Here is a 12,640-nt window from a genome sequence, read left to right as displayed (position 1 = left end):
AAGCATGTGTTATCACTAAACTGTTAATGCTGATACACAGTGATTGACCTCTGCTCTTGGAATTGATCTTTTTACTCAAGTAGATAACTGTTGTAGGTGTAGGAGACTGGGAAATAAATTCTTACAGTTAGTAAAAGTAGGAGGTGGCTGTTTTTCTGAAATACGTAACTACTTTGTAATGTTTTTTATCCTTTTTAAAGTTTAGAGGTGATGATCTGTATTCTGTATATTGCTATGGTAGTTGGTTAATGTATGTCTGAAGTTTCTGATGGATATATTTAAAGTCAGCTGCCTATGTGTACTTGTGTGACTTTAAAAAAAACAAACCAAACCCAAATCCTTTAATTCGGGCATTAGATAAATTAAAATTCACGTTACAGAAACTTACTCTAAATATGAGAACAGTGGATAGAACTCATGCAGATAGAAGGACATTTGTTCTTTAAACATGCTAAGCATCAGGTAGAAGTTGCTTTATGATGTTGCTTTTATGATGTAGGTTTTTTGGTTCGCTGTAATCTAGGGATTTTAGAATACCAGTCCTCCTGTGGTACATGAACAGCCATAATTGTCATAGCTGTGTTTCATTCAAAGATAAAGTTTTAACTTAATTCAGCTATTTTGTTCTTCCAGAGAAGGTTCTGCAGCAGTACTTGATACTTTTGAGGCTTTGTATTTTGCCTACAAAAGCTTTCTTAACTTTGCAGCCATCATAGTGTTCAGCAGAATCTAGACTCACCTTTGTATTTATCAGGTGTATTTATCTGTGTAATGGAGGCCCACTTGTGGCATTAGCCAATTCTTTCCACTTATTCTCAGACAGCTTAAAATCACTTATGAAGTGTTTTTTCTGTTCGTTAAAAGCATTTTGGGTTGTCTTTGTCCCCACATCTTTTAAAGTATTTTCTTGCATTTCTACTTAAAGCATAGTTCTTCAGCCCTTTTTTTTTTTGTCCTGCACATACCCACTTGCAGGTGGATCACAAAATGTGTTCATCTATCAATGTGGTTACAAGCACCAAGGCTGTAGAAGGTTAACTCTGTGCAGAGCAAGAGTTGTAGGTTCTTACAGACAATTAGCCCAGTGGGCCTGGCAGGGGTGTTCTTGTGGAGCTAAAGAATAAAGTCAGTGCATATCCAGAGTAAATTAGCATATCCAGAATAATTTCATGGATTCTAAAATACAAATTGTAATTGAAGAGTAAAGATCAGTGTATTTTGTCTGTTACACATCTGGCAAGTTTGGGCCTTCTTAGTAAGACATCTGTTTAAGTTTACTCTGAAAATGTTGGCATACTTGAAGAAGACACTTAAAAACTGAGTAATATGTCCTGATGTGTTGACATGGCTGTCCTTGGAGAGGTCTTGAAGTGTTTTGTTTTGGTAGTGGTGCTGTTTTTCCTGAGGTGCATTAGTATACCATCTTTCCAAGGAAAAATCTGAACAATATCACAGTCTGAAAAATATCTGAGAAATTGAATATATCTTTGATGGGGGCAGGGAGGCAGGAGTGAATGGGCAGCTTTAATTATTGTCATGCTGTTAAAATAGTAACAATTTTCACTTCAAATGTGATTCTGTTATCTTTTTAAGATGGTCCAGCTGAAGCCTCTGTTACAAATGGAGGCACTGCTGCTGTCACAACGCTGAATGATGACGTGGATATCTTTGGCCCGATGATCTCTAATCCTTTACCAGCAGCTGCTGTACCTCCTGCTCAGGTAAAATTTATTTATTCATATGTGTGTGTACATACATATGTGTATGTGCATATTTTCCTTCAGGGAACTCTTCATTCACAGAGAAGGAATGCATACTTTTCAACACTCATGGCTGGAGACTCTTTACCTGTAATGGTATATTCCTGTAATGGCTGTATTTTTCTTCCTTTTTCAAGCTTCTGTACTGTTTGTATCTAGAATTAGAAGGTAGTGTGATTCTCCATTGTCACTTCCCTCGGTTATCCAGCTGAACTGGATTCTGTCTACCCTGGTGAATGGTAGCTGTGTGTTCTTTTGATTTATATTCTTTTTTCTTGTCCCTTTTTTTTTTTTTATAAGGTATTGCTGAACATATTTTACTTTATGTTCTCAGTTTACTCAATTTTAAGTCCTACTTTTTAAGATCTCTTATTGCTTTGTGATGCTGATATTTAGGAAAGGCTACAGCAGATACTTCTGTCGTAGACATGCTAAAAATTTGAGCTTCATACTCAAAATCAAGAGTTGACATGAAGAAAAAGTAATACTGCTACTTGGGCTGATCTCTCTTTTGTCTCATCTTGGACCTTGTATGCCCTTCTTTCCTCAAGGGAAGGGTAACATAACCCCTGCTCATAGCCTGCTCCCTCTCTTACAGCCATGACAGTTTGAAAGTGACCCCACTGCCCTGTCTGTTGCAGCAGAGAAAGGCAGCTTTGGGACACAAAATAAACTATTTGAAGCTGCAGCTTTCTTTAAAGTAGCTGTTGGCATCAAGGAACAAGGTGTTGGTGATGAAGGTGGCTGATGCAGATCCAGAATGCCACATGTGCAGGCTTCCTTATCCAGGCTGTCTTCTGAAAAAGGAGGATTTGGAGGAGTATTTAGCTAACCACTTCATGTCTGGGGCCCACTAAACTACTTTAGAAGTTTGTTTTGGCAGAAGGCTTTCTGTCTCACACAGCTGAACCACAAAAGAACTGTGTGTGCATGCTTGAATTTATTGTTTGGGACCTGTGATGTGTACTTGTTTTTCTTTACCCAGTAATTATACATAACAAATAAAATGGAAGGGATTATGATGGGAAGGAATTCTGATTGACTTGGCATGTCATAATTTTGTTTCCAGACATTCTGTTGATCATTATACTGACCTCAAAGTGTATCCCTGATGTTCAGACAATTTGATTGTAATTTTTATTCCTTATGCTTTACTCTCCCTTCCCTTAACTGCTGCTGAGGCCTGACTTTGTGCTTCATGCTAAGTAGGGTGAGGCTGAAGCCATATTAAAAAAAATCCCCAGAAAACTACAATGAGAGCAAACTTCCCTTCTTGCCTTAAGCCACCTGTAAATGGTGAGGGAAATGAGCTGTATACATGCATTTAGGTTTGGATGTGTTGGCTAAAATTGCAAAGGAGTGCATTATCAGTTAAAGAATACAAATCATTTGAAGTGCACTTCTGTGATAAAAATTAGGTCACTGGACTTTCTGTGAGAGAAATGTTTTGAAATGTAATTTGTCTTTTATTCTAGTTTCTAGACCAAGTATGACACTTACTGAAAGGTTTAAAAAGTGGTAAAAAGGATAATGTTATTTTCAGTAAGAAGAGCTTAATGGTGCTCCTTAGTTTTTCACAGGATTGCTTTTCCAACTTAAGATGAAGGGCAGTATTTTGCACTAAATGTGTGTTTTTATGGCACTGTGTAGCACGGAATTATCTGTTTCAATGTTATATTATGAGACTGAAACAATGTGATATAGGCAAAACTTACTATTTATGACCACTGACATAGGTAAAACATGATTTTCAAATGAAAAACAAAAGTATTTCTTTTTTCCTTTATCAAACATGACTTGAGCATTTGGGATTGTATGCACTTTTCCTCTGCTTTCAGATATGTATCTTTATTACTGTTTTCAAAAACATGTACAGTATTTCTTCTTACTCTTCTGTATAGCTGGGTGTTAATAAAAGCTTGAATTTGTAAAGGAACAGTAAAGAAAAACATGTGAAAGTAACTTTTTCCTAGAATTTTGTCTATTAGCAAACTCAAATGAGTTTAAGAAGAGTTAACTTAACCAGCTCCTACTGTAAAGCTAGATAACAGATGTATGCTATAAATCTGCATATTATCCCATTAAGCAGTACTCAGGGACAGAGGGAAAAAAAAAACCAAAATTCAGTTCCTTCATTTGGATCAGGGAAATCTTAAACATGGACTCAGGATGGGCAGTCAGTGAGTTGAGAGAAGCCCTGTGGGGGGAAGGACTTTGAATACTGAATATGGGCCATAAATGTGAGCTTGCAGCTCAAAAAAACAACCGGACAGTGTCAAAAGGAGTGTGCAATTCTTCTGCTCACACTCAGCTCCACTCTGGTAAGACCCCACCTGCAGCACTTCTGGAAACTTCAGCATAGGAAAGACATGGACCTGTTGGAGGAGGGCCATGAAGAAGATAGTGGGGCTGGAGCACCTCTTCTATGAGAACAGGCTGAGAGAGCTGGGATTGTTCAGCCTGGAGAAGAGAGAAGGCTCAATGAAGACCTTATTGCAACCTTTCAATACTTTGGGATGTTTTATCAGAGAGTATAGTGATAGGACAAGGGGTAACAGCTTCAAACTTAGAGGGTAAATTTAGATTAGGTATTAGGAAGAAATTCTCAACTGTGAGTGTGGTGAGACACTGGAACAGGTTGACCAGAGAAGCTGTGGTTGCCCCCTCCCTGTGTTCAAGGCCAGGTTGGATGAGGGTTTGAGCAACCTGGTCTAGTGAGAGGTGTCCCTGCCTACGGCAGGGGGTTGGAACTAGATGATCTTTAGGATCACTTGCAACCCAGACTGTTATATGATTCTATGATTTTCCTCTCTTAATGCCTGAAGTGTGGAGCACAGTGGAAGAGCAGGCATCATGATTCAGAACTGGAGGGGACCATCTGGGCAGAGTCTAGAGGAAAGGAAATATATTTTAAATTCTAGAGAAGGGAATCCAAAGAAAGAGTAAGAAATGAGACTGTAGGGGGGATATAAGTGCCTAGATAAGATTGGTTGCAAAGAAGAGGCTACATTGTTTGCTGTGAGTACTGAACATGCAGCAAAAAATTTATACTTTTATTCTTGTTGAAAGGATAATTATATCTTGTGTGTTGCCTGAGACAGTGATAGAAATCTTCATCTGACTTTTTCAGGAATTGCTCATAATTCCTTAAAGCAAGAGAACAAATGAGATTTCTCAGTGTTTTTCTTTGATTCTGTGAACTGAATATAGTGAAGTGCTTACTTTTCATCAGATATTACCAGGAAATAACATGTGATGTTTTTCAGCAGACCCATCTAGATGCCTGAAAACAAAGCATGCAAAATCAAAACCAGGAAGAGCTGAGATAACTAGAAAGTCCTTTGACAGTGCAAATATAGAAAGCATGAGATTTTAACACAGAATTTCAGACTTTACTGGTGTACTGTGTTACATAAAAACAACATACAAGGCCGTAGTTTCCCTCCTTCCATTGAATGCAGGTAGCTTTCCCTCTCAGCAGGAAAAAACTGAAAATATTATATGGGGCTGTTATTTATCACCATATAAATGAGAAGCAGGCCTGGCTTTTCTACAGCCCATCCCTCGTTACCTACAAGGTACCAGCCAGTTCCAGAGACCTGCACGTAGGAGGAAAGTGCACGTGTGCCGTTTTCTCTTCCACAATCCGTCACTTCGTTGCACGTCTCCCACCATCCACTTCCCTCTTTTGTTTCCACTGCTGCCACCTTACTTTGAATTTGCAGGTGCTGGAGCAGCTGTCCCTGCCAGGGCAGAGGCTTTGACCCAGACAGAGCTTCAGATGGTGGACGCAGCCCCACAAGCTGCTGGCTGTGGGGAGTGCCTGGAGCCTCTCCTTGGGGCCATGAGAGATGGTCTTCCTTCCTGCAGGAGTTGTGCTGTTCTTGAAGAGCCGTGTCACCAGGTGGAGGAGTTATGGCAGGAATTTAGCAGGCTGTGCAGCATCAGAGAGAGGAGGAGAGACAAATAGAGTCTTAGAGACTCAGCAGCTTCAAGAGCCCCGGGCCCTGACTGCAGTGGAGACACAAGCAGAGTGCGCTCCTGGCAGAGCGGTAAGCGAGGCTCTGGGGAAGGCAAAGAGTTGAAGCTGGTGATTTCTGGCACTGAGAAAGTTGCTCTGGCTCCCCCTGATGACTTGCAAATATGGAACTGGGTTCTCTGCCCTCAAAGCTTGAAGGGGTGCTTTCAAGTGAAGCACCTGAGGCAGCTGATGCTGATCCATGCAAGGCGTCAAGGATGAAGCAGCAAGTGATAGTAGTGGGACAGAGACACCGATCCGCTGACCTGAGCTGTCATCTAGAGAATATTGCTGCCTGCCAGGGGGCTGGATCTGGGGTGTTGTGAAGGACATGATAAAACACTAGGTGGTGTGCTCCTCCATCATGCCTGGGAATGGAAAGGCTGTAAAAAGGAGAGTGGCTGATGCTGCATGTCAACAATTCCTTGAGAGCTTGTGATAGCAAGAGAGGTTTAGTTTCTTTTACTCTGGGATCCTGTTTGAGGGTTAGCATTTGCCTGGGAGAAATGGGATCCTCATCATCACTCAGGGCAAAGCCATCCTTGCTAGCAGGCTAGCTGGCATGGTGAGGAGGGCTTTAAACTGGGGGGATTGAGGAATTTACCAGCATCCCTATGAGGAAGTAACAGACAGGGTTAGCAAGCAAGTGGCTGTAGAGATGTTAACAAAAAGGAATGCAGAATCAACAAAACACATCCTAAGTGGTGTCACCTCATGCATTTGCATGCAAGCAAGGAAGTGCCTTTAAGGTACCATTACATAAAAATCCAGCAGACCCCTTTAGGGAAGTCAGCATGTTGGGGCATCAGTACAGGCACACTGAAGTGTCTGTACACTAATGCACACAGCATGGGGAATCAGCATGAGATCTGTGTGCTGTTGCTGGTCTTGTTTGAATCACAAAGATGTGGTGAGGTGGCTCTCATGACTGGAGTCCTGCAAGAGAGAGTCACAGAGTCTTTAGGAAGGACAGGCTGGAAAGATAAATGAAGTTGTCCTTTGTGTGAGAGGACAGCTGGAATGTATGGAGCTCTGCCTGGGAATGGATGAGAGCTTATGGGTAAGGACTTCAGAGCAGACATTGCATTGGATGTCTGCTATGGGCTGCCTGGCCAGGAAGTACATGAGGCCTTCTGCAGACAGCTAGGAACAGCCTCACACTCACACAGGCCCTGGTCCTCATGGAGGGCTTCAGCCACCCCAGTATCTGTTTGAGGGACTATACAGCAGGACAAAAGCAACCCAGGAAGTTCCTAGAGAGCATCGATGACAACATCCTGATGCAACTGATAGAGGAACCAACAAAGAGAGGTGCTCTGATTTACTTTAAGCTTGAAAGAAAGCAAGGACTTGTGCCTGAAAACAAGAAAGGGGCTGTGAATGTTAAAAGCAAACTTGACTGTAGTGACCATGAGGTGATGGAGTTGAGGATCCCAATAGAAGGGAGCAGGGAATAAAAGCAAGATCACAAGCCTGTACTTCAGGAGAACAGACTTTGGCCTCTTCAGGGATCTGTTTGAAATAGTCCAATGGTGATAAGCCCTGGAGAGAAGAGGGACCCACGAAATCTGTTTGATACTCAAGGATCACCTCCTTCAAATTCAAGAGCAGTCCATGCCAATAAGCAGCAAGCCAGGTGAATGATGCCAGGATGCCTGCATGGATGAACAAGGAGATCCTGCCAAACTGAAACACCAAAAGCAAACATACAGAAAGTGTAAGCAATGAGAAGGAACCTGGGAGGATACAGAGACACTGAAATTGCAGGAATGAGGTCAGGAAAGCCAAAGTGCAACTGGAATGAAATTCCTGGCGAGAAACATCAAAGGCAACAGGAGGATTTGTAATTTGTGTGTGATGAAAGAGTAGGGAGAATGTGGGTCTGTTGCTGAAAGGTGTAAGTCTGGTGACAACAGGACATGTAAATGTAAAGGCTAAGGTACTGAATGCTGCCTTCATCTCAGTTGTTATTAGCAAGACCAGCATTCAGGAATCCCAGGCCCCAGAGACCAGGGGGAAAGGCTGGAGCAAGGAAGATGTACCCTTTGTGGAACAGGATCAGATCAGGGAATACTTATGCACTGGACATAAATAATGTCCATGATGGCATCCACCCATGAGTATGGAGTGAGCTGACTAAAGTCATTATGAGGCTAATCTTGATAAATCTTGATAAATCTTGATAATTTTCAAATTATTGTCATGATGGGGAGAGGTGCCTGAGGGCTGGCAGAAAGTAAATGTCACTGCTGTCTTAAGGACAGACCATAAGGAGGAACCAGGGAACAATGGGTCAGTCAGCCTCACCTCAGTTCCTGAGGTCCTGTGTCCAGTTTTTTGCTCTCCAATAAAAGAGAGACATGGACATTCAAAGCAACCACCAAGATAATGAAGGGAGTGGAGCATCTCTCCAATGAGGAAGGGCTGAGAGAGCTGATCCGGTTCAGCCTGGAGAAGAGAAGTCTCTGGGGAGATCTCATCTCTGTATACACACATACCTGGAGGGAGGGTGCACAGAGGACAGAGCCAGGCTCTTTACAGTGGTGCCCAGTGACAGGACCATAGGCAGTGGTCATAAGCCATCTGTACTGCTACAGCTGTCAGACCAACCTAAAATACTGAAGATGTCATGATCTTTATCTTCTGTTTTGCAGTCTTTTGGAAATTAAAAGCCAAATTGAAAAGACTTATTTTTAGTCTGGTGCACTAATCTCAGCTTTATGTCAGCCATGTGCTATTTGTGTAGTCAGATGGGAAGTATAAAGTGGCACAGCAACCATACTTTTAATCCTGACACATCTGGCCAATGTTCCACAGGGAAAACTGCCTTTGGATAGGTATTGCCTTTTGCAGATAATATATAAGCTATTGATGACAAAAGCAATCTGTGTTTGAACATGAAGCACATTGGCAATGACTTCCAGTAGTCCTGAAAAGTTGTGTTGCACTAACATCATGTGACTGCTCAGTGAATATTCCTTTTACAGCCTGATGAGTGTTTAGTTCTGGTGTTGTGACTGTTGGAGAGCACTAAGTGTAACCTTTGTTAAAGACAAACTATTATATGTAAGCCAGATTTGTTTTAAGAGAGATCTCCGGTAGTGTGAGAATGTTAGATATGTAAAGATCATGTTTTTTGTTTTTACTTGAATGCCACCTGCTGTTCTCTTGCCATGTATTTTGCATCACCTTCCATTTATTTAGCCCATGAACACTTCAGGGAGTGCTTGTTCAATGCTTGGGCTCTTCTCAGAATCTTCCAAAACCAAACTGAATGAAGAGACATTAAATGAACATTTATTTCATGATATAAGCATAATAGATGACCAGTCCTTCAGGTAGTCGGCTTTTCCATCTCTTCTGTGTGCACATGTAATAATGTGATTTATTTCATTAAAGCACCTGAAGTGGTAACAGTATTTCATAGATCTGGAGAGACTCTAAACTGTGGTTCATCCCTGATGAGAACAGTTTCTCTGACACTATTATTTATGTAAAAGCAAAAACAAACCAAGACATGTCTGCTTTTCTCCCTGCTAGAGAGGAACAAAACCTTTCCTTATTGCAGGGCAGGCAACAGAAAAGGCTCCTGTTAACTCAATTGCACTGCTGCTATCTGCTGAGCCCAGCTACCATACAGAGGATGGCTTACCCAGATGCAACAAGAGAAGGACTATGTCAATATAGAATAATTCAATAATGGGACGACTTGTCTCAAATGGAGAGGGCTTTCTGCAGCCCATTAAAAAAAAAATCGATTTTGCTTTGCAGTCAGAATTTTTTGTCAGTAATAAGCAAGAGGCAATAGCTTTTATAAACTGTATGTAAGGAATTTGATAGTTTAAGAGTCCATTGGCCAGAGAGGAGGAGTCACAGGAGTTAAGCAATTCCTGGTTTTGCTCTGTCTGCTTTCCCTTTGTAGTGCCATCATCCTACCTTTTGTTGCTCATTTAAGGTCCAGTGACCATGGCCCAAATCAGCTGTTGTGTAAGTGCAGGCTTTCAGTTGCCCAGAGTTCCCTTTTCTTGTTCTTTTTCTCTTCCCTTCCTTCCCACAGCAGTTTTGGAGATTTTTCACTATCTACTATGTAAACTTGTGCTCCTTTTGCTGTTTTCCAGACAGTTTAGATGGCACCAGAAGTGTTTTGTAGTTGTTTTTTCCTTAATTAGTAGCACTGCCTTATTAGAGAGCATTTAGCACCTTAGGAGTCAAATGTGTTTCTGAAGCTGTACATACGTGTTCATACTGCAGTATTGTACAAATCCAGTGTGACCATACTGGACTTCCCAGGGCCTAGTCAGCATCCTGTCAGCAAAAACAGCTAAAGTGTAAAGGTTGGTACTTTAACCAAGAATAAAAGTGTGTTACCTGATTGCAAATTCACTCTTTTCATGGTGGTAGTGCAAGGAGGATTTTCCCTCAGCCTGCAAAGGAGTTGAAATTCACATGTCCTGGGCAACTGTGGATCATTTAGCTGGACTAAAATAAGGCCAGAATTTAATTATGCATTGCAATTCTGGCTCTTTGTCAGTGTATATACAGTTGATTTGCATTAAAAGTTCCCATTAGTAATGGGAGTTTTATAGTTTCTAAAGAAATATAATAAAAAGGCTGTGTATTGCTTAGTTACCTAAGCAAGCTCCCATATGAATTGTATGTGTATGAGCAGCAAAATAACAGCACTGAAAGGCACCTGGATGCAATTTGTTTGCAAAACATATTAGTGCAAGAGCTATAAATGCCTGTGTGTATTTTAGTTTTTCAGTGGTACACTAAGTTTTAGATAATTATCCTTTCTCAATAAATGAAGTATGTAAATAAATGAAATGGGCTTAAAGAAGTCTAAGCCAATTACAAGCAATGTATTTTAGAAATTTTATTGCTTTAAGTAGATCAACTGAAATTTTACTTTTGCCTGTTCTCCAAAAATAGCTTATCTTAGCTGCAGTATCTTCCAAAGCACCTTATCTTTTGTTTTAGCTCTTCTCTAATCTTTTCTGTTTATGAGAGGATTAATGAGATGTGAATTGTAATCTCCTTATTGATTTCCTAATTATTTTTCATAATGTAACTACAGCACATGATTTATGCTTCTCACAGAGGAAAAATGTAGGAGCAACAGGAATGAATTATCTGTATGTGTACGCCCTGGAGCTGGTCAGGGATTTAGTTCTCCTTGGTTTGTAACCACTGTCTGGTCTGGTCCTTTTTCCATATCAGATGTACTGCTTTCTCATCTTCAGTCAAACCAAATGTTTTTAAATCCTTATTTACTTAAAATTCATTTCTTTAAAGGAACTTTCTTACAGGGCTCGGGAGGGAGGATGTGCAGTAAACATGTAACAACATCTTTGTCTTGACCTTCATTTCTCAGAGCGCTTCCACTAAACCAGCAGCTGCCAGTTTGTCTGCGGCATCTGCGCATCTTGATCTCTTCACTGAGCAAACAACAAAATCTGAAGAGTCAACAAAGAAACAGCTCTCCAAAGACTCCATTTTATCACTGTATGGCACAGGAACCATGCAGCAGCAAAATGCTCCGGGTAAATTGTTTTGTAAAGGTTTCTCTGTAGTCCTATTTTAATCTTTACCAACACTAGTTATCTCTTACAAGTGTAAAACTAAGTTTGGGTACCTTGCTTCTACCTGTACTCAAATGAAGATTTTATTTTTACCATTTAAAAAAAGGAGAAAATTACTGAAATGGTATACAGAAGCTAAAGAAAAAAAATTGTATGTTAATTTACTTCTGGCTCTTCAAATTATCAAGAAATTTACCAAAAGATTTGTGAATTCATCTGCTGCTGTCTTAATTGATCATTTAGGGTCCAGGTCTCTGCCGTGCAAACAGCAGGCTGCCAGGGTCAGTACAAAGTTGTCCTATCTTGATTTCTTTTTTTTAGCTGTCTGTATCAAAACAACAACCTCCAGTGCAGCAATGAAAAACTTGTGGTTCAGTGCAGGGATTTTGCAAATTTTTTTTCAGTTCACCTTTGGTGGTGAGTCCCTTTGAGAGGTTTTAAGCAATCTCTTTCTTTTACCATACCCTACATCAACAGCTCTGACATAGAACTGGACAAAGTTGTCCTTTAAAACTATTTTGGTGCATTTGTCACTTATGAAGGTGGAGGGGATAAATCTCAAAAGTCTTTTGCTGAAGTCTTCCCTTCTCTGGTACAGGTATGTTCATGGGGTCGTCTTCTATGCCATTTACCACACAACCATCAACTCATTTTCAAGGCTTTCCAGCCATGGGAGTTCCTGTGCCTGCAGCAACTGGGATGATGGGAAACATGATGGGACAGTCAGTGCCAGTCATGGGACAGAGCACAGGTGTGATGATGGGAATGGGAATGCCCAATGGATTTACTGGTACCACACAAAGTGGTGTTATGGGACTTCCTCAAAATGTCGTCGGACCTCAAGGTGGAATGGTGGGACAGATGGCCACGCCACAAAATAAGTATGGATTGCAACAAAACCAACAGGCTCAGTGGAACCTCTCTCAGGTAAAAATTCACTGTTCCTAGACGAGTGAAGATGCTGTTTTCAGATACAAAATGTTTGGCTGTTGGAAGAAAGTTGTGGTGTAGCCAAGTCAGACTGCTAGGCTATAAACTGCTCCGAGGTGCATGGTGAATAATTCCATTAAAGATAACTGCTACATAAGCAGAGAATAAATTTTGCCAAGGTAGATGAAACTCAGTTCTCTGCTTTTGTAGCTGCTCTCATCCCAGTGTCTGAACCAGCCAGGTAAAAAGCTATCTTAGCCAGTTACAAAATACTGAAATGTAAACACAGCCTCAGAGCAAAAAGCAGAATATAATTGTTTGAGGGTAGCTACCAAGAATTAATGTCTCAA

At 40.9% G+C, this 12,640-nt stretch overlaps 1 protein-coding gene across 2 annotated transcripts in view; it reads left to right on the top strand.

Moving 5' to 3' along the window:
* SMAP1 (small ArfGAP 1) overlaps nucleotides 1–12,640 on the top strand; it is a 76,729-nt gene that overhangs the window by 61,264 nt on the left and 2,825 nt on the right. For both annotated transcript variants that reach the window (XM_030448074.1, XM_030448075.1), the window contains 3 exons: nucleotides 1,594–1,721; nucleotides 11,153–11,321; nucleotides 11,959–12,287. In XM_030448074.1, the coding sequence (XP_030303934.1) occupies nucleotides 1,594–1,721; nucleotides 11,153–11,321; nucleotides 11,959–12,287 (626 nt within the window). The remainder of the gene's footprint in view (nucleotides 1–1,593; nucleotides 1,722–11,152; nucleotides 11,322–11,958; nucleotides 12,288–12,640) is intronic.

Source organism: Calypte anna, chromosome 3, assembly GCF_003957555.1.
Source record: "Calypte anna isolate BGI_N300 chromosome 3, bCalAnn1_v1.p, whole genome shotgun sequence".
Classification (NCBI taxonomy): Eukaryota; Metazoa; Chordata; class Aves; order Apodiformes; family Trochilidae; genus Calypte; species Calypte anna.
Note: the sequence above shows the minus strand (reverse complement) of the source record. Positions and strands in the feature narration are given on the sequence as shown.